Consider the following 22,049-nt stretch of genomic DNA (forward strand, 5'->3'; position numbering starts at 1 on the left):
AAAAGCAATGTGTATTTTTATAAGTCAGTGTAAACCGTTTGTTGTTCCAGACTCTCTATTTCCACTCTGGATTTAAAACAGAGCTTCTAGCAAAGAGAGAAATCATTTACGACGCTAAAAGACATAATGAAGATTTTAGCTGAATTTTAATCGTGCAAAGTGACAGCTGACAGTATGGATGATTTTACACTCTGATTCCATCACTGCAGCTCAGAATAACAAACATAAGACAACTGTGTGATGATAACTGGAAATAAAAACTAAAGATTATCTTTGATTAGAAAAATAGCCCACACACTGTTATGATTATAAATGCAACATTTGACTGAGATAGACTTCATCAGTCACTAACTCATTTTTACTACAGTAGCAGAAACAGTCTGGGATTACTTTTTAAGCTTTTGTAACATATTCAGAATGGCTTCTTCATCATCCAACTACATGGTAAAAAAGTTATTTTATAGTTAAGTCATATATAATAATTCCTACATGTATTTTAAGCCTAAGACTACATCTCATTATGTTGCATATTTACAAGCTGTTCATTGAATGACTTTTTTCTGCCTCTAAAACAGAGGTTCTTCCGCAGATACTTGGTGTCACCATTTCATCTCATATTAAGTACCTAATTTATGGTTCTGATATCATTCAAAATCATCAACCCCACCTCTTTCACATGAAGGTGGACAGGAAAACCTAGAGTTGACTGCTACTTATTTTAACCCAATCATTAACACTATGAATCATTTCAGGTGTCATACAGGAAGAATCCTACGAAAAATACAATTATACATTTCTTATCAGTAGTTCTGTTGAGGACCAAGACCAGGCTGTAAAATGCCACTGGATAAATATGAGCACTACACTTGACACTTGATTCACCCCTGACACCAATTAATTTGCAGCACTACATTCTATTTCCATCGGTCTAGTCTCTCAATACCAGACAATCGGAGATCTTAGCCCACCAAAGTCTGGGGATTTCTAATTGCACAGTGGTTGCTCGAACAGCGGCGAGAATGGCTGCTAACAACCTACAACAAAATGATGCTCTCTCCCATTCTTCTCCGTAGTGTAACCACCCCCAATTTGAAGGGCCGCACTTTGGATTGATTCTGCAATGTAGGGTTGTTGGGTTTTTTTTAACTCTGTAATTGTTTCCCCCCAGTTTTAACAATAAAACCTGCGACATTGTCCTCAGAGTCTATGAGTAACTAACTTGGGAGTCTACCAGCAGTCCATTCAGAATATAGCAAAGAACTTTAAATCATTTGAAACATGAAGCCTAACAAAACTTAACACACATTCTGCATGTAATTCCTGGTAATACTCGCTGTCATGCAACCAGGCCAGGACCATATAATATCAATATCCCCACAACTAGCTCCCAAGGAAAAAAAAAAGTTCACACAGGCATGAAGCCACTCCTGTTTTTAGTTTGGGTTGTGCTTCCAGCTTAATGGTTCTCTTTTAGTGCTTTGTTTACCAAAATCCGTTTTAATTGGGGAATCACGTGACTTACTCTAAATGTGATATTCCCACTTACTAATATGTTTTTTTAGCCTTTTTGGACACTGATATTAATAGGCATCATACTGTTGATCTGTCAACACACAAACCAGGGTGCATGTGCTTACTACATAAGAGACAGACAATTCTGAAGAATTAAGATGGAACAACTGTGCATCATTGCCACAGAAATTTAAGGACCGTCTCAATTGATAATTTAACCATTTCTAAACCTTGTAGAGGGGTTTTCAAGTACTTAAAGAGTTGTATCTTTGCCTTGGGATTATGGAAAATAATGGTAGCCATTGATCAATGGTAATCATTTAGCAAGCAACATTTGGGTGTGTGCCAAACATAAGGCAACCTATCAAATGTTTCACTTGGAACACTTAATGAACAAAAAATGTATGTCATGGAAATTTGTCTTATTTGAAATTATTTCCAACACCTGATTGGCAAATATTCACTGTTGGTGACATTCACAGCAAATCTGAGACAGAGCCAAACCCAGGTTGAAAGCTACAGGTGAAGCAAACAGTCCATTCCAGTTACCAGTAAAGTGCTGATAAAACAGCAGGTAGCACATAAAAACTAAATGTAAGGTGTGTGTGGGGCGTTTTTTAAATAACACACGCTCAGCTACGCAATCTTTCCCATGTGCCCTGAATCAGTGCTGCATATCCGTGAGCCTGCCAACCAACCAAGCCACTGCTAACCTTTAAATATCCCTCTGTGGCCCAGAGGCACAGACCAGTCCTCCCCCCACACCCACCCCAACCCCACAGCCTGTCGACTTCCAGCTGTTTCCTTCATAATCGTGACGCTGTAAGCACCATCCAGGCACGTGTAGTTTACCTCGTGCCTAATATCAACAAGAATTGTGTACATAAACTGTCCCGATCGAGGTCGCCATTAAATCCAGGACACATGGCCACTTTGTGCGCACCTCAGTCAAACAGCATCAAAACAACAAGTAGTAGCAAGGTTGATGTAGGAAAAAAAAAAAAGTGGTAGCTATTACTAAACGCAATTTTTAAAACGCGTAAAGTTAACCAAAGTATTTCTCTCACTGGTAGTGCGTTCCTTTTCCTTCAAAGACTCATTCGTCGTGTTTTCAACCCTTTTTAAGGAGTCTTTCTTTCATCCTGGCCAGACACCGGGCTCACCTCTGAAGTCAGTAGCATGCTCTTCTTCATCTTCGCCCAGCAATGGCTTCAGCTGGCTGCGAGTGGCGGCGTTTGATGAAGCGGCGAGCCGGGCCGGGCTATGTGTTGCGCTCCTTTCTGCAACGGCTGCTCGCCAAAGTGGGAACAAAATGAACCCACGTGGGACATTTGGGTTTGAGATTAAACGTGAGACCCCGGGGATGTTTGAGTTGAGAGCGGTCTAGTTTGGGAAGCGGGATTCAAAAAAGGTGTCGTGACGCTTCCTCACTGAAGAAGAGGAGGGAGGGAAGGAGGGGAGGGAGGGATGTGAGGGCGGAGAAGGATGGAGAGGTCGACATTGATGATATCCGTGATAATATAAGTAGTTTGGGTTTTATTACTGAACGACTCCCGGTGTCGTTTTTTAATCTACAGCTAACGTATTCCCTGGTGCGGTGCTGACTGAGCCCCGGTTGGTTGCTGTCAGTTCAGGACCACCATATGACCACCACCAACGACTACTTGAAAAGCCACGCGCGTCGTCTCTTGCCCAGCAAACAGTGAGAAAGTACGCTGACATTGGCTGTAATATATACTGCGAACTGCGGACAAACTAATATAGACAAGTTTGGCAAGTCGACAGTCTTGTTTCCATCGGGAAGATACACAGTCAGCAAGGCGGTGTGTCATCAGACAGCTGAGGCTCGCCTCACTCACTGACTTGACTGTCAGAAATTTGACAGCTCCTCGCTTGAATGAAACACAATCTCTAAAGAGCAAAATACCTCTCCGAAAAAATCACTTACACGAGTGTCGTTTCTTACCTGAAAGGAACCCCAAATGAGCAAAGTGTTATCGGCGAAGTTGTGACTGTGTTGTTAGTTGTACTCCTGCTGGCGACCTCGGCACAGCGGCTCTGGCGCTGCTGCTGACGTGACTGTGATAACAACGCATTTGCATATTAGTGACCTCCTCTCTGATTGGACCTCTGACAATTTGCCTCAATGTAGCCTTTCCATGTCGCATTCAAAGCCCGCTCTCCCAGTACGTGTGTTACAGTGTCGCCCCCCCAACCAGCACTGGTCAGCGGCTGATTCAATCATGGTTTTAATGTCTGAAGTCCCTGTGTTGACAGAGTGCATAAGATGGCCGCGTCTAAGCCAGAGCCAATCCGGAGAGGTTTTACTTTCGCACATGGAGTGGAGTCTCTCCTCAGAGCACATATGACAGCAGCCAGAGAGCTGCTCTCCACTGTGGGTGCATGTCGACCTCTAGTGGCTAAGCAACATACTGCAGTATCTGTGTGCTCATTATGACTTTGAGAGGCACTTACGGCACAAAGGTATTCTGAAATGACTCATTGAGGTCTCTCCTTTGAATATTTGCTACACCAGTACAATATTGCTATATTAGTACACGCTCATCTATGTGACATGTTTGTAATGTCCTCCTGTTTTGTATACAATGGGTTTTTTTTACTATAAAGAAATATGGATTCTGGGTTAACATAATACCAGTATACAAATATGAGTGATATTTCCACCATTGTAGACCCCCGATGTATTAAATGAAAGTATCCATTACTGCTTTTCCTCACAGTCATTGGCAGATTCATTTCAACATTTTTTAGACCTATAACCTGTCGCAAGTCAGTAAAGCCATTTCTGGCAAACCCAAGTGCAAAAACAGAAAAACAACATATGACTTGGCTTTCAATGGTTTTATTGATTTCAGAGAAAAGCATTTAAATTTCATGTCATCTACACAGTAAATGTCATTCATAAACTGTAGCAGAAATGGGTCCAAACAGAACACATTGAAACCTCACTCGTTTGAAGTTGCCAACAGCCCAAACAGCAGTATGTGAAGTACACTAAGGTTTTGTTACATCTTTGCTTTTCACAGCAACTATAAATAGATCCAACAGGTTTCAGCACCATATCTGTTATTCTCATGTAGTAATTTATTTATGGGGTTCCCACACACTTTAAAAATGCAATCCTATTTCCACACCCTAAGTTTAACAAGTATTGCATATTGAAAGTGACCGGGCAACATTACTATCAGGCCAGATAACTACAGATATGCATCAAATACAAACTGAGATTGGCCTGGAACTACAGAAAATGTGTAGTCTTGTAGTCTGACTAATTCTCTAGTATATTACCATCTGTTGTGTGCTGTTCAGACAGTAGTGAAGAACTAAAACTTATCAAAATACATTTCTTCAGAGCTATGTAGGAATCCTGCAACTTATTTGACATGTGCAGAAAAGATATGTAAGGGAACTTAAGTAACATTTGCAAAGAAAGCAAATAAAAACCAAAATATTACTTAGAAAATCCAAGCAGACACAGACAACTTTTGGAAGTCAAACCTTAGCACAGCATCCATTATTTACACATCAAACCTTTAATAACCGATAGCTAAGATTACATAAAACATTCAAAATGATTTAAAATCAGACAAAATAAAACACAAGCTTTCTTAGCATCTCATTTAAAACCATACCTGTGAGCTCTGCATTTTATATATATATATTTATATTTATATATTATGAACTGTGTAAGACAATAGTTTACACAGGAAAAATAAATCACTGTCCAATAAGAGACAAATATAAAACATGTCCTGTGTATCTAATCGGGCATTGGGATGGGTGAAGATTAAGATATCACACGGCTGTGACTGACAGCTTCCCAGTCTGACAAATAAACAGTCCTGAGCCAATTTCAACAAGTGGTTTAGATCATGTAGTCCACTATACTTACCGTATGAATGCAAATTGCTTTGCTCATACTTTTCATCTCCTTTTGGGACAGTATCTCATCACCTAGCCCAACATGTGCATGGATCCGAAAATATGAATGAGAAAGCTCTTTGATTGCATCACAGCCTAAATGATGTTGCTGAGACATCCATTTGTCATCGTCGATTTTACATATGATACAAACTTTGTTTCCTTACTCTAAAGCGGTTTGAGGAGACGCCTACAAAGTTTTTAAAGCCAAGCAATAACTGTGGAGAGTTAATTTAAAAGTTCTCCCAACTGTTTCAAGGATCCAGTTCGCAAACAGCTGAGGTGAGCCAGAGGCGTGGCATCTGATGCGTGTGCCTCCCTCTAGTGGCTGCTGCGGCGACCGTTCAGGTTCACTGGGGAGGACCGTCGTCTTTGCTGAAGGGCTGCGTTGATCCAGGCTTCACCCAAGACAGCCCTGACACATGCGTTCCCTTGTGGTGATCCTCAGGTCGTCTCTGGAACAACAAAGATAAAACAGTCATATAACAGAGACAGCTCGACCAATCACAGGGCTCATAGCTCACACTCTAGCCTAATAAAACCCCATGGGTTTTAAAACTGGGGGGTGGGTTGATATCACTCTCCAGCTCACACACAACCACAGAGCTCTGAGATTAATAAGCTGCGGTAGTTTTGTCAAACTTACTTTATATGTGAACATTCTCTCTTTTGCTTCCTCGTGAACAGCTGGGTTCCATGGAGAAAAACTGTAACAAATGGATCAGAGAGGGAAAGTTTAGTGTGAAACCAACATCAACATTTTTCACAGGATGTACAGAATGTATTTTCTTGTAGTGGTGACGGTTGTTAAATGTCAAAAATTAGGACAGTCCACCAACCTTATTGCGTAGGGATCGTCTATCTTGGGCTGGTCAAAAAGGTGACTGTTGCATAGTTTCACACTATCCACCACTTTGCTTTTGAACAAATGCACATCCTTTTCATATCTAAGAGGGGGGAAAAAACAGTAATGCCTTGTAAAATGTGAGACATGAGTTGCAACTTAAGTTGTTTTTTTTGGTAACTGTGGAGGAGGTTATAAGATTGTAGAGAAGCTCCTGATATTCTAATTATCAGGAGAAAATAAGGCTTCATTATTAAAAAAGAAAGAAAAAAAAAAGCAGGCAGGCAGCTGTGAAAAATCCTCTGAATATTTACAGTAGTAAAAATCACAAGTTTAATTAATGACTACATTCCAATCAAATAGAACTGAGCCTTTGTTAGTTTTATTCATTATATCTGTGAAGTGACTGCAACAAGTCAAAATGTCTTCTGCAGAGGCATCTACTCAACAACTGTTTAAGAGGAGGCAAGCAGTTCACAGATACAAACCATGTTCTGGTTAAATCATTTAAGTGATTTACATTTGTAACAATAGAACCATTTAGCCAAAATCTAATATTTCATACAGTTATTCTTTGTGCTCAGTGGATAAAAAAACTCAAGTTACTGAGTCAAGATTTGCAATTTCTTCCTATTTAGCCTACTGTCATCAGGGTCCTTAATTTATCTTTGTGTATAACATGTCAGAGAATGCTAATATTGTAAAATAATTTTGTTTTTAAATGAAGGCAATATTCTTATTCAAACACTCACAACACAGCAGCCTCTGGGTTGAGTGGTTCTGTGGTGTTGATCTTGTAGAAAATTGTGCGTGCGTACATCAGGACTTGCCAGATGTGGTTGTGATTCCGTCTACAAATACAAAACAAAAAGGAGGTTGACAACATAATTCATCTTTTGCCAGAATAATGAGTGCATGAAGTAACTGGATTGAGATATTTTTGATCTAAGAAAACAAACACAATATAAAAGTTGTACATATTCTTTTTTTCGTCATCCACTACCAAAAAAAGTAAACACCCCAACATCATAGAACTGTAATTACTATCATAAGTGAGTGATGGAATTTGCTGCAATATGAAATTACAGACATATGCATTTTGAATTATTACTGATATTTGTTTTGATAATTTTGTTCTTTCAGACTAGTTGTCTTTAGTGTAGAAGACGACTTTGCAGAGAATGTTCAGCTGAGTAAACAGTCCAGGAGAAGGACTGACTGGGCTGGACTGGCTCGGGGCGTGTTAGGTGGGGGTGACATTGAGTACAAACAATTAATTATTCAGTTTTCATTCAAGTATGTATTTGGAAGAAGAAAATAGAAGAATAAATTGCATGAGCCTATAAGTACCTCCATTTGGTGAAAGCTCTTCTGACATCAAGCTCTCCAGACACAGGGTCGACAAGTGGATGGAAGACGGGGATGTCAAACACTAGTTTCTGAAATGAGGCAAAGGGAAGAAATAGTCGAGGGTTTTGCTGTTACGTAACACAAAACTTAGTTTCCAGAATCATTATCTAAATGTTTTTGTTGATGGCTCTCAAGAGTACTTTTATTATTTACTCATGATTTTCATCTTTCTGTGTGTACTTAACAGTTTACATAAGACTGTGAACACATTTCCAGTCATGATGCTTCCAGATGTTTAAGATACTCAATCTTCCTAAACTTTTGCAGACTTGGAGAAATCATTTTAACGGTAAGATTTTATATGTTGTCTTGGACCATCAGCAAAAATACTACATGACTGGGTGCATGTTTTAATTCTCTGTGTATGTCTACTCACAGGACACTCTCCATCTGGATAGTTATCTGGAATATACACAGTGAATTTGAAGACTCCATCCTGGTACAAGCCATGTCTGATGAATATGACCCCAAACCACACTAAACAGAGGAACACAGTTTGGAATTGTTACTTTTATCAATACAAGTTAGACTCCAGATTAACGCCAAGCAGTAAATATGTGCAGAAATGTTTCAAGTTTGAAATAACAAAGCTCTTAAAGATTTCAGATAGAATCCAAGAGTGTATACGTTTAATTGGTGTGTATGTGAAAGATTCATTGCACAAACTTTAAAGAGAGGCCCTTACTTAGTGCCGACTTGTAGGATGGCTGGACATAAATTCCAGGGAGTTTCTGCTTAATCACTAGTGTGCTGCAAATCACATGACAAGTCAGATCAATACACACTTATACACACAAAAAAAAGGAGAAAAACATATGTAACCCATTTTTATTTATGCACCAAATGAAATGGACAACAACTATGCAAACTGATTTAAAGGCTAAGTGCAAGTGCAGCCAACACAGTAGTATAAACATAGAAAAATCACATGTGACCACTACTTACAACTCAGCCAGCAGAGAGTACTCCAAGTAAAAGGGGCCATAGGAGGCGTGCGTGCCATTGGCTGACTGGGCTGGGGTGCTCATTGCTGTAGGCTTGGTAATGGGGGCTGCATTCTTAGGAATGGCTGGAAGTTGCTTCTTGCCAAAGGGCAGTCGGGCGGGGCTGGCTCTCTGATCCCCATGCCCACTCTGTTCCTCGTTGTCAGGTCTCTGCTGTTTCGGACGAGAAATACAACAGGAATCTCAACACATCTGCTCTAACACATTTCCTATCTATGTTATAAAAACAGACAGAAGAGACTTATTGAGACCCTGGTTAAAGAAGACTTCTGTTTATGAGCCACTATGTGCAGTCAATGAGTAGAGCAACAGTGTGGTGACCATGTGCTGTGACCAATCTCTCAGGTTACACTGCCCATCTGGTTTGCGGCCTATCAGTCAGTAACAGTGTCTAGACCAGAGCAAGCACTTGTAAGTACAACTAACTTCTCTTGCTCATGCTGTAAAGAATGAGCAGAACAGTTCCAGTGTTACAGTGCATTTCAAGCACACAGCAGCAGGATGTCAGGAATGTATCAGGAAGGTACAACCCACACTGCTGATGACTACAACAAGTATGCCAGGAATGTGTATTGTGAATTGGGCATTAATGCTTCAGATCTAGCATGGACATTCATTGAGATCAGGCTTGACGACTGAATGCTTTTGAAATATTCTTTTGACTAGTCAGGGAAAAATGAAGTCACGCCCATGCTCAAGGTACATCGTGTTCCTCCTCCCTTCCTCATCGTAGTCACACTAACATGCCAAGATTTACCTCCACTCCCATTTGTTGGTACAAGCCTAGTCTAGTACAAACTACCTGGACTAAGTAATAGTAATAGACTTTATTTGAAAACAAAAAGTAATTGTCAAAAGTCAGACCACACCCTCAGCTTTAGTATAAACAATACAGAGATTCCTACGAAAATGAAAACAAGTGGGAACAGGTGCAGGATTGATGACCTCACTTGATTTTCTGATCAAACCATCTGTGGAGGTGATCAACATAAACAGGACATAGTGTCAAACTCATAGAAACTCAGTGATTATCATCTACAACCTGCAATGAAGTTATCACTCCTGAGTACAAGTTTGTACTCAACTCATTTTACAGAGTGCTGGTGACATTTCTTTAGAATGTCACAACTCCACGACAAAAGTCAGTTTACCCTGGTCTGTTTTTTCTACAAAAATACCAACTTAAACACTATATAAAGGAAGCCTTTAAAAGTCTACGTTTATACAATCAAATTCATTTAAAATGAAAGTATGATCTGTCATGTTTTTAAAAAAATGAAAATATAATAAATGACTAGTCCTATAAACATCAAGTACCATTACTTTCAAAATGTACTGTACATCATGTTTGGTTCTGTAAAACACATGATTGCCATGCCCTGTATATTACTGAGATAAAACTTACATAATATGTAAGAAGAAAACTTATATTAAATGATAGTGTGCAAACATAATATGTTTGCACACTATCATTTAATGTAAGTTTTCAGTCATAGCAAAATCAAATTACTGTTAGCTTGGATGATACATTAATTTAAATAAAAAAGTAGTTAAATGGAGGTTGATTAGTTTCCAGTTCTATTAGCCAATATTAAAGTGAAATGTGTTTAACTTTACCTTGCGACTTGTATTGGCAGACATGCTCCAAAAGGGGTTTAGGTTCATTACTCATACAGAGGTTCAGGTTGATGTCCCTCTTTTCTTAAGTAGGTCCCACGACAAGTGCTGTCCGTGCCATCCGCTGCAGCGATGGAAAGAAAACATGGAACAACTAATGAGCTGCTGCAGCTGAGGTCAAACAAACATACAACTAGGAAAAACACACACAGCCAAGCACGTAAGACTGATCTAATGACATTTAGATAACACCCTAGCATCATCTTAACAGCTTTACGGTGAACTTTACAAATATCTTAAAATTAAGTGTAGGCAGAGTACAAGGTGAGAAACGTTACTACGGACTGATTTAAACTTAGGTCAGGGTTTGTTTGGATAACCTAGCTTAGCGTTGAGCTAACTTGGCTGTCGGCAAATAAAGTATGCTGGCTAGCTGTTATAGTGTTATCGGTGTAGGGTGGCAGTAACGTTGCAGAGCCGTGTTATCATTTCAATAAAGCTAGCTGATAGTGTAGAAGCATTTCTAATAGGACATTGTGTTATTGTGTTACAGTGCTAGGTTAGCAAGCGTTGTGAAGCAACGTAACTTTACTTAAACTTGATGTCATTTTAAACGACAGCTGAACAGACAGCATGGCCACATACTTAGTAGAACAATAAGAATATATAATGTCGATTTGATATACTGATGCTTACTTACCTGTTTTCCTTGATTCACTAAACGATATCTATAGCATTAGCTTATGAAGATAGCTTTGGCCGCTGCTAACAACTTGACTGTCCCTTTAATTTTACACGTAGACAGGCGTATTAATGCAACTCACCGTATTTGCTAGAGATCTGTAAAAGATTCCTTCAATAGAGATTAAAACCTGTGTGTCTCGGTCTAATTTCCACAGAAACTGCTCAGCTGTTGATGATTTGTAAAGGTTTCATTCCGGCTAACGCGTTAGCTGCTAGCTGAATTATATGAAACCGGAGTTCAATCTAACTTAATGAGGGGCGTTTCCGGGCATGAATGCGTATTGTCATTGGTCTATCGGGTGAGCCGTTTCCGCATTTGATTTGCTGGCGCTTAGTCACGTGGAAGGGAAAGTGGTTTTAATTTGTTTGACTTTATCATGATTGGTATTATTTATTTTGTGTGTTTATTTTTTTGTTTTTACAATGGACTTTATTGAGAGCGAAAAGCCAAAGAAACAGTGGCTTGCTCTCAATCAAGCGATAAATAAACTCCTTGCTAATTAGATAACCAGTGGTGGCCTTCCTGTCATGTTGATAATGTTTTAATGCTGACATATAATTTGTGGTATTTGTAAAATAAATTAAATTAATTTATAATAGGTAATTCATTTTCCCAATCACTATTAATGGGCATTTTATTGACCAATGTAATCTTGTGCTTTGTTTTGTTTTGTTGTATAAAACCACATACTCAGCTGCAGTCTATTTAGCATGGTAAATGTTCACTTTGTATCATCCATGTGGGTTACCTCAAAAATTAAATAAATATTAATACAACAACAAATTTTGGTTATGATAAACCAAGCATAATATTTACAGTTTAAAACATTGGATTAAATTAATTAAGGATTATTTTTAGCACACTTTCGTGTTCATACTTGTTAAAAAAAAATATTGATACTACAGCATTTGTTACCAGGATCAAGTGCTCTGCAAATATTTTTTAAAAACTGTCTTTCTTGAAATTTTACTTACTTTGTTACTTGCACTTCCTGTATTTTTTTGTATCTTCTCATTCTATCAATATGTTCATTTTCCACACAAATTAACAAAAAGTCCCCAAAAAAGTGCTTTGGGGCACAAATGATACACACTTTCCATTTCTGTTGCCTTCATTGTAATGTTTCGGTGTACTGCACAGCAAAAGTCCCTGGAGGGTAGCGCACATCCAAGCCATCTGTGTCACACATTTCTTTAGCTTTTGACCACGCTTCATTGGCAGTTCACTCTGTTGATTGATTGATTTCCTAACAATTACCCCTAATTATTTTTCTTGGTGAGAAAAAAAAACTAATTTAATGGATGAGTGGTTGCATTAATTGGGAGAAATGACATTGTCCAAGTTTCAGAGTAAATACAAATTATTGACTCCATTATTGTTATCTGATTGTATATTGTCCCAAGTACACTTCACTGACAAAGGTAATTAGTGTCCTGTTTCTTTATTGGGGCAGCCAAGGAGGCAAGGTCACAAGCACTCTTTTGACACGTACAAATCAAAGACCACCTCAAAACAAATACGTTTATGCCTGTTTTGCCTTCATCGACATTGAGATAAAGTGTCTGACACAAACAAGGGTGCAAATATCCACACCATTGCTTTTGTAATGAGTTTTGTGTCTTTGCCATTGATTCTTCATCTAATCAGCTATAGTGACCTTGTTTGGTCAAACAAATATACTAATGAATGTAATTAAGGTGGGGAGATTGGATTAACTAATTGAACGTGTGACCTATAGGAACTGGATTTTATTTTTATACTAGAACATTTTCTATCAACTGCATTTATACTTTAAATTAAAATATATATGACTGTTAAAGAGTTGTAAAGTCGCTCTGTGCTGTTTAGTGCTAAGGCACATTTTTACTCTACAGCCAACTTATTGCACACTTTTGAACAGAAAGCATCATAGCAACATGAGATCGTTTCATATATTTCATGTTGGTCAAAATGTACTGTCTTTGGGATATTTTGCTGTCTGATTGTTCTTGACTCAAAATGTACATATTGTTGTTTCAGCAGCATTTTCCAGCTACAGAACTTCAGCCACAATTCAAATTTGAGATGAAATATGTTCCCTCCTGTCAGTCTATTCCTTCAGAGAATTTTAGGCCCGCTGATTCAGATCTACAATTTAGTTTAAATGACAGTTCAAAATTACAATTGGCATCCCTGGTGAAACCTGTCTTGACAGCAAGGGCATAAAAAAGTGAAAACTGATGACTCCACATCCAGATAATATGTAATAACAATGTTAGTTTGAATAAAGAAAGCCAGATCTAGATTCAAATGTAATATTCGTTTTAGAAATATGAACAACTGGGGAGTAAGGGTTAAAAAAAACATCAGCCAAATCCGTCATATAGCAATAGTCTTTCCTTATCCCTGAGGCTACGGCCTGGCTAAAACCTCAATGCGGCAATTATTTGCTGTAATGACTGCAGTTCAAATAAGCCTGGAGATTTTATTAAACCAAATGAGAGAATCATCTGTGTATTATCACCTTGTGATTGACAGTGACAAGTGTTGGGCAGGCTCGGATGTGAGCATGATGAAGAAGCTCTCAGCAAAGCTCTTGATAATGTTACCCCTGATAAAGTTGCCTGGAAAACCTCAGCCAACAAATAGAGAGGGAAGGCTCCACGCATATTAATTCCAATTGTCAGATCCCTCCAGTGGGGGAGGGGGGTAATCTGGCAGGCAGCCCCGGCTGCCCCTCCATTCACTGACTGGCATTTTACACAACTAATGAAAAAGAAATCCATTGTACTGATCATATGCATAGATTTCACTCTATAATAATGATGAAATAGAAATATTCATAATAAAAGTAAAGGTCACTCGCTGCTGCAGCTAAGCTTCCTAAGCTGCAACCTTTGCAAGAGCAGTTGTCAGGTTCCAGTGATAAAATAGGAAAAAGAGAGAGGCGTCAAGTTTTAACCCTGGAGGGGCCAAGAGGTGAGACACTACAGCCAGGCTACTGCTATGAACTGTAACTGTAGCTCTTGCATCATTTGTTTATCTTTGTCATAACTCAGACAGTGCTAATGTCAGTTCTGTGATGGATCCAACAGGTCAGTCTTCTCCAGTGTCCACCTTAAAGGCTAAGAGGTCAGGCACACAGTTGTGATTTACATAGTCCTCTCTGTGACATACAGCATCAGTGCTAGTGTGTACATTCTTCGGGGATTTGTCTTGTCTAGTTAATAAAATACTGGGAAATATGAACAGCCGCCTCTCCTCTCTTCTCTTCAACACTTCCATCCGGCCTGTCGCTGTATGTAGGTCACCTGGGCTTCTTCAAGCATATGAGCCGTGCAGAACGGGTGGAGAGAGGCATGTCGCACCTCTGAAGGACATTCACAGCATTATTATTGCCCGCCGCGACTTCCACGCTGAGCCCCGTCTTCATATGCATCATACATTGGCATTTATTAGTGCCATGCACTAAGTACAGGCCATGTTATTGAATTTGAATATCAGCTCCTAGCCACATTCGCGGGCCCAGGAAATATATTATATTAAGATGAAGCAATCTCATTTAATAACACCCAAACTAATAAAAGGAGAGCAGATTGGAAATTAAATTTATGAATATTGCTTGGCAGGAGGAGTGATCCAAAAAAGCCCAGCTTTGTCCGTCATATGCAGATATTTCTGGAGCTGCAAGCCCAGGTGCTGAAGATATTTCTCCCCTTAAGTATCATGTTGAGATAGCAGCAGGTATGTTTCGGTCCTTTTGTGTATGTCTTTGTTCTTATTTTCAAAAGTAGCCGGCCATGCTGTTGGCTACCTCAGTCAAACAGGACAGAAGGCTTTTGACAAAATTAAAACATTAATTGTGTGATTATCTTGCTCTGTGCAGCACATTAAAAGCATCCGGCCAAAGGCAAGATGGGGCTGTGATAATTAGCAGTGTAATATTTTGATGCTTATTACTGTATGTGTGATTATTCAGCGGTAACCATATTGCTGCTCAGTTTTGGTCGTCATCATTTTTCCCCCCCTTGAGCTGAAGGTGTATGTCCTGTGGATACAGGATAGAAAAAAAAACTCTAACACCAAGTTATTTGAAGCAGCTGACAACATTTTTTTAAAATTACGTGGCTATCAATTTGAAAAGGCGTTTCCCCTTTTTTTTCCCCCAAATTTTGAAACACTGGCTTTCTGAAGCGTCATTCATCCAACAGCAGCCATATCTGTCTGTGCCAGAGCTTAGCAGCTCAAATTATGGAATGCCACTTCTTCACTTTACCGACTATGCTTCACACAAGCCCGTAATTTTCCCTCTTGTGTCGTTGATGGACAACATTCTGTCGGTCAGTGTTTCAGTGTTGTGTGTGCGCGTGTGTATACAGCAGCCTTTTGCCAAGACATCCGACGGGCCCGGTCCATCTGTGTGTAAATGTTTACTCCCAGTGGAGCTGTGACTGTCACTCACTGCCCAGCCAGCCTAGTGCCAGGCATTGATCGCTACATATATCTTGCTCTGTACTTCCCAAACCTTCATCAACACATGCGGCTGCAGAATTGATTAGCAGCAAGTCAATGACCAAATCTCTTTGGAAACATTTTTATTTATGTGTGTGTTTATGTGGATAGCTTAGAGGGCCATTAGCGGGATTACCTTTGAGGCTTGGCTGAACAACAGATGTTCAAGGACAACTCAATCAATTTGACTTACAAGAGGCTGTAGTTGCTGGAAACAAGTGATAAGTCTGAGAGGGGGGGAAGAGGGGTTAAATAAAAACAGCCTGATAATATACAGGTACAGTAGAATTAGGCCTACAGTAGGCCCATTATTTAGAATTAGCTCAGTGACACGTTCCCCATAAAGAGACCACCCAGATAATGAATTGAAATGTTCTTGATGTTTATAAAATGATATGAAGATTTAGTGGTACCGTTTTAACTATTGGCAGCTTTAACTCCCTTTAAGTTATTGCTTCAACAAGCCCAAGTTAATTATTCACTCACCTTGCATTTCTTATATATATATATGTAGAAATAAAGGTAATCATTTTTACTAAAACAAACAAACTCTGAAGAACGACATATCATATTTATGTGCTTTAGTGTCATTTTGCCAAGTCATATACAAACAAACTCAGTTTGGCCATTTAATATAACAAATACCTACAGTACAAAACATATTTATTAAATGGATTTTAGCCCAAGCAGAATCACATAAGCATAAGTAAAACATTTTCAATATAAGCAGCACCATTCTCCAGAAAGGCCCGTTTTAATTTGTGCAGAGTAGTGCATTCAATTATACAAGCATCTATATTGAATTCAAATGAATGTTTGATATGGATATTTTTTATTATATTTAAATAATCTCGATTCAGCACAAAATGTATTATTTCTCAGAGAAGATCATGTTCTTTCATTCTTTTCAATTTCCCCTTTTCCTCTCATGAATCGAATGGTGAATAAATGTGTTGCAGAGACTCACAATCTGCCTTTCAAGTCCATGCTTATGCTTTCTTATCTGCAAACTTATTAAAATTAAGTCAGAACACAAAATGGTATTTAAAAAGTTTAAGTGAAACAATTTGCATTGGGAGTGTGTGAAAATGCTAATGCATTCTTTCACTAAGCCTCACAATCACTGTCATCCATTTTGAGCTCTGATTGTTTTCCACATGGATGCCTTCATTCATTATTGCAAAATTATAAACATAAAGATATCTCTGTATTAATATTTCTGCTTTTTGTAAAAGCTCAATCAACCATAATGTCCTAATTTTTTCTCTGTGAACCTCATTTTATATTATCTCACTACTCAAGGAATGGATGTCCCAAAAGGGATTTATTTCATTTATCAGGATTATTGAATTAAATTAAACTAGACACTTACCGCAAGCTGAACAGAGGTACCTCATCCACTTAAAGGTAGGCCTGCTCTTCACTGCTATTTAGGCAAACACATTAGGCAGCAAATGCCTTTTGTTAGCTGAGCCTAGGTTACTGCATAATTCATTCATTCATTAAGGAAAAGCGTTAGAAGTGCTTGAGGTAAGTGGAAAAGGTCATGTATTGAATGGATCTTTAATTAAGCTACTTTACAACCACAGTTACACAACTGATGACATATGCATCATGTTTGTTTACAAGCAGAATTAGTGTGTGGAGAGACAATAAGTGAGAAATGATGGAAAACAGGGAGGCTAAGTTTATTCGACCCAGTTATTTGAAATGGAAAAAAAAAAAAAACTCGAAAAACTATAAAAGATGTTCATGTTAGTGCAGATAATGTGCATCTGAGTTTAGGATAATTTCACATGGTATCATTTAAGATTTTTAAACATAACAAACACTCCCACATGCAGATGTTGCATGTCTGTCATAAAATATTTGTCTCAAAAGCACAAACCTCTGAAAAACACAAGTCTGGAGAGATTTTAAAGAACCTGTCTGTTATTCTTGTGTCCGGCAGCAGATGGCAGGCTGTTTCCACTGATGAGCCATCTCTCGGCACAAGCACATGCTGAACTTCTGTACCCCGCTGCTGTGATGTTGGTTTCCCAGACCTCGCTGCTCTTGCCTGTGAAATGCATTCCCATTAAAAAGGCATTTTTAAAGCCAACACCAGTGCTATAACAATCATCTCCCCAAAGCCAAGCCTCCACACCCGGGAGCTCGGCACTGCCACACAGGCAGACATGTGGCGGCTGCCACAAACAAAGGCCCTGTGCTCTCCTCCCCATTCCTCTTCCCTAAGTCTCCACATGGTTACAGGCCAGCCTGCCAGTGACAATTACACCCACAGCCCAGTGTGAGGTCTCACAGAGACCCCAATCACCACTAACAAGATCAAGGCTAACTCTCTATCACATACAACACACATACACCTGCATATGTGTGTGTGCAAGCAGTTTGTCCCCTCTCCCTTAATCTAGCTTGTCTCTCTCTCTTTCCCCCTCCCTCTCTCCTTCTGGCACGCTCTGAAATTATAACACATTTTGAGTGGCTGTGGAAAGTATACAGCTTTTTTAAGAGCAACAAAAATAACAGGGTGACAATCACGCTGTCAGACGTGGCTGTCTCATTTCACTGTATGTCACCAAGTTCAGGGCTTTGTCTTGGTGACACTGCTGAAGACGTACAACAACATGTGCCATTGTTATATGTGAACAATATATTTATAAACGTGAAATGAAAAAGTCACATGACTAGCTTAAACCAAAAAAGACGGGATTATCTATGTAGACTAAGCCCAGTTTTGGCCGCACTTGCCTTTGAAGAAGTACGTGCAACATGCTAAATATTCCTCCCGTTTAGACTTCTGAAACATAGTTTTAATTGGAAAAAAGGCTAAATTACCACCAAGAACTGTCTTTAAAAAACTACTATTATTTGTTTAAACCCTGTGACATCAGTAGTCTGTATCACTTTTTCAAGCAGTGGAGGTATCTGATTGTGTAAGGACACATTTGTTTTATCCAAATTATTCACTGTTGCTAACACAGGTGTATATTTGACCCTGCTTATCAGGCAAAACTGATGCAGACAGGCTGAATGGTTGACCAGTGAGAGAAACCGTACCCCTGTACCCTGATACAGTCAACAATACCCATGAGGCCATGTGTCATGCGGCAAGCAGCCTGAGCAGAGGTTCACATGCCTCCTATGATACCTCAGTGAGAGCCCATGCTTCATGTCCTCACACCAAGCTCTGATGTGGCAGCTTGCTAAATAATTTGTGCTTCTTTACCAGGGTCATTGGATAGAGAATCTGGTCCTTGAATAATTAATAGAGACACAATCTAAGCAGCCGACTTCTGTTTCCTCTTCATTTCAGCCAGATTGTCTGCCGCTGTCCCCGCATTCATAGTGACTCGCTGTCTAATTCATCTGGATTGGAACCTCCATCACAATAATGCTGTAGGCGGACTGGTGTTAGGAGGAGCGTGTCCTGAGCATGACCCACAGGATCTAGAAAAAGAAAACCACACACAGCCACAGAATCTATTTCCATTTTGAGGATAAAAATAAAACAAAAGCCTATTACCGCCACGGCTTTGTTTAGCTACATAATTGCTTTTCATTATTCAGCACACAATTGATACCCACAGTGTAGGTTGAAAGAGGCGCAGTTGTTCGAGTGAGGCTGGAAATGAGATCTTTTATTGATACTGCTGTGTCTCAGATCTGATTCTTACAAGTGCTGAGTGATAAAACTGGAGCCTGATTGTCTGTCTGTCTCTGTGAATACTAATGCCACTCTTCAGGCTGTTAGATGGGCTCGCTGTAGCCTAGGAGCTTGGAGGAGCAGGCTTGTTACTGAAGGAGTTCCCACTCAGAGCATCACACTGGCTGCAAAATCTGGGGCAAGCAAAATGAACATGCAAATCCTAACACTCATGTAACTACCACTGATGTAATGTTTACAGGACTATCTATTCTCTACAGCAGGTGTAATTATATGAAACCAGGTTGCAATCATTCCCTGGATAATCATATCTAAAAAAATCTTTATGCAAAATGCTCTACTGTACCTTGAGTGAATAAGTGTGGAGCATGACTGGCCCCAGTGGGAATCTCACATCCAAATCTGTCAGTTTTAGTGGAATGCCAGTGGTATCATCACTGGGAAATCCGATACCAATAGCCAGACCCATGTCAACGAGGCTTAACTACATTATTTTGGCCTCCAGAACCAAGACTCTGATTCTTATGTGTGCAGTCCTCAAATACTTTCCCATCATTGCAAATCCCACCCACACTTAGCTGTCCTTGTGCTCATCATCGCTGATAACCATCCGCATGCATTTATATCCTCACACTGATTTATTCTCATATTTTGTTTGGAAGTGGTGTATGACCGGGGCCGGTACCTCAGGATAATACCCCAACATGTTTGTCAGGGTCCGTGTCCCTTCAGAGCAGGCATGAATGATAGGGCTATAAGACTGAGGTGCATGGTAAAAAGGACAGTAAGAAATAGAGCTCTATAAAAAAATACACCAAGACAGGAAGAATGACACTTAGCCCTTAATCATCTCTGTGTCTGCAGGGATCCCCTGTACTTTTGTGTCTATCGCAGATAATGGTCTTCCCTTACTTGACAGCATGTCTTTGCCGAGCCGGAGCTCTGTAACCAATGCTTAAGTGTATCAGGGTGACAAAGCGTTGCTAGATTCGGTGGTGTCACGGCTCATCATGTAGTGACATTGCTGACAGCTGTGGTGTTAAGACAGGGAGACTGTTGAATGGAGTTAGAATAGATTCTAGTGCAACAGACCCAACTTCCATAACAATGCTTTCCCTGAGGATCATGCTGCAATATGCAATCCAACAACACCAGCTGGAACCACTGGAAGACAGGGAGGGGAAGTAATGGAAATCTTGGAGTGAAAACCAAAATGCTGCTTCAGTTATTGGAACACATGGGTGCTTGTGTTGCAGGAGAAAAACCAGAGGCAAAAAGAGTACAAGAATGACAATGTTTTTTGTGGGATAGATCTCTCACGCGCTATAGTGGCTGGCAGGCTGTCCAAGTGTACTGGCTCCTTCCTCAGAGGGGAGGGACTGGGAGGGAAAAGTCCCAGCCATCAGTTATAACCGCACCATCTTGAATCGGTCCAATTCCATCAGTTCTCTTCTTTGAGCCTGTCTGAGGAGACATGTCCTTGCCAGGTCCTCTGCTAGTTTTAAGGGACTTCCTGTTTGTCGAAAACAGCACCGACAAATTGTATAATGACAAATGGTGGCCCAAACATCATGGGAGCGTGCCATCTCTGGACCTCAAACTCAGTTGCAACTAATTTTGCCTCAACCCCAAAACAAGCAGAACAACATGACAATGACCAGGCTTTGTCTGTTTCCACGCAAAATGGTCTCTGAGGCTTGGCTAGATGTAAAGGGAGCTATACTTGTAGTTATCCACTTTCTGCAGGGCTGTGAACAGTTTTTAGAATAATGATATGCACAGTGACTCAGAAATGCACATTTTATTCTATATTTTTTACATTTAGGTAATTTGTATAAGCTGAAACTGAAGGCAGAGCACTCACTTTGGCGCCATGATGTGTTTTAGAGACCTCACTACTAACTGGATTCTGGTGTTTATGCTGCTGATCAGAACCCTGGATTAGATTACTGTCATCTTCTATTAGAGTTTAAGATGGGAAGAAGTAATAATGTTTAAAAGTGATGTTCTCAGTCATTTTTCCATCCAGCTGTATCAAATGATACAGTTTTGCCTGGGCACTGCACTGTTGATATATCTGAATTTACAGTGAGTCTGTGGCTTTCCATTGCCTTTCACCTACTTATACTATGAGAGAACAAGGCCACTATGAAGGATATCATCCAAAAATGCTTTACAGTTTGCAATATATCAAAAATGTTATACTGATTAATGGTTGAATCTCTCATTTGCAAATTTTTTTACATACAGTTTACATACAGGGTACATTTGATGAAAAGTTATTTGCTTCCTTGAAGAGTGTTAGACGATTAAACCACTCTCATGTATGTGCTTTAAGTATGGAGCTGGAGACAGAAGGTAATTACTGTAGTTTAGCATAAAGACAGGAAGTTTGCCGGCTGTCAGGGTTAATATAAAGTTTGTCATAGTGACTCTCTTTTTTCTTGGCAAAAGGGCTAAAGTTGTGTGGAGGCAGTGAACTCCACCAAAAGAAGAGAAATATGGTAATTCCAAAGTTTGTACCGTCTGATGTGCTAGCTTGCTAAAGTTGGCCACCGCTAAGCCTATTTTTAAATATTACATGGGTTTGGTCTGAATCGAAGGGTGTGTGAATCGGTTTTGTGAGGGACAGGTGGGTGCTGTCATAGGTGGCCTGCCTCAGCTCAGCCCACGCTCTACCTCTTTGCCCTTTTTTTAGATTAGGCGAGAGAGGCGGAGTCTAGCACTGCCAAGATGATGTCAAGTTATGGCTAGAGCCACCACACAGGGCTGCAAAACGGCTCTTTAGGAAACCTATGGGTGATGTCGCAGAGGTTT

The 22,049-nt window shown here is 39.7% G+C and overlaps 2 protein-coding genes across 6 annotated transcripts in view; both read right to left on the minus strand.

Annotated features, from left to right (window-relative positions):
• Positions 1–3,519, minus strand: part of chd9 (chromodomain helicase DNA binding protein 9) — a 75,850-nt gene extending 72,331 nt beyond the window's left edge. For 3 of the 4 annotated variants that reach the window (XM_062420199.1, XM_062420188.1, XM_062420179.1), the window contains exon 1: positions 3,479–3,519. The gene's annotated coding sequence lies outside the window, so the exon portion shown is untranslated. The remainder of the gene's footprint in view (positions 1–3,478) is intronic. The other variant, XM_062420171.1, reaches the window with a different exon arrangement.
• Positions 3,520–5,045: 1,526 nt separating this feature from the next.
• Positions 5,046–11,290, minus strand: aktip (akt interacting protein). 2 transcript variants are annotated; one of them, XM_062420247.1, is made up of 10 exons: positions 11,154–11,290; positions 10,330–10,453; positions 8,654–8,862; positions 8,394–8,458; positions 8,085–8,185; positions 7,649–7,737; positions 7,051–7,149; positions 6,294–6,401; positions 6,101–6,161; positions 5,046–5,909 (listed from the first exon to the last, which is right to left on the minus strand). In XM_062420247.1, the coding sequence occupies exons 2-10, from the start codon at positions 10,375–10,377 to the stop codon at positions 5,805–5,807; spliced, it is 885 nt and encodes a 294-aa protein (XP_062276231.1). In that variant the 5' UTR covers positions 10,378–10,453; positions 11,154–11,290; the 3' UTR covers positions 5,046–5,804. The 2 variants fall into 2 exon arrangements, with proteins under 2 accessions (XP_062276231.1, XP_062276223.1); XM_062420239.1 differs by having other exon boundaries at positions 8,654–8,865.
• Positions 11,291–22,049: the final 10,759 nt, after the last annotated feature.

This window comes from Scomber scombrus, chromosome 1 (genome assembly GCF_963691925.1).
Source record: "Scomber scombrus chromosome 1, fScoSco1.1, whole genome shotgun sequence".
In the NCBI taxonomy this organism is placed as follows: domain Eukaryota; kingdom Metazoa; phylum Chordata; class Actinopteri; order Scombriformes; family Scombridae; genus Scomber; species Scomber scombrus.

Bases quoted from the DNA above. Each gene is read 5' to 3' on its own strand.
- aktip (XM_062420239.1), bottom strand. From the start codon at position 10,377: ATGAACCTAAACCCCTTTTGGAGCATGTCTGCCAATACAAGTCGCAAG. The intron at 7,738-8,084 runs GTGAGTAGACAT...GCCTCATTTCAG, and splicing joins ATCCAGATGGAGAGTGTCCT to AAACTAGTGTTTGACATCCC. The intron at 5,910-6,100 runs GTAAGTTTGACA...TTGTTGTTCCAG, and splicing joins AGAGAATGTTCACATATAAA to AGACGACCTGAGGATCACCA.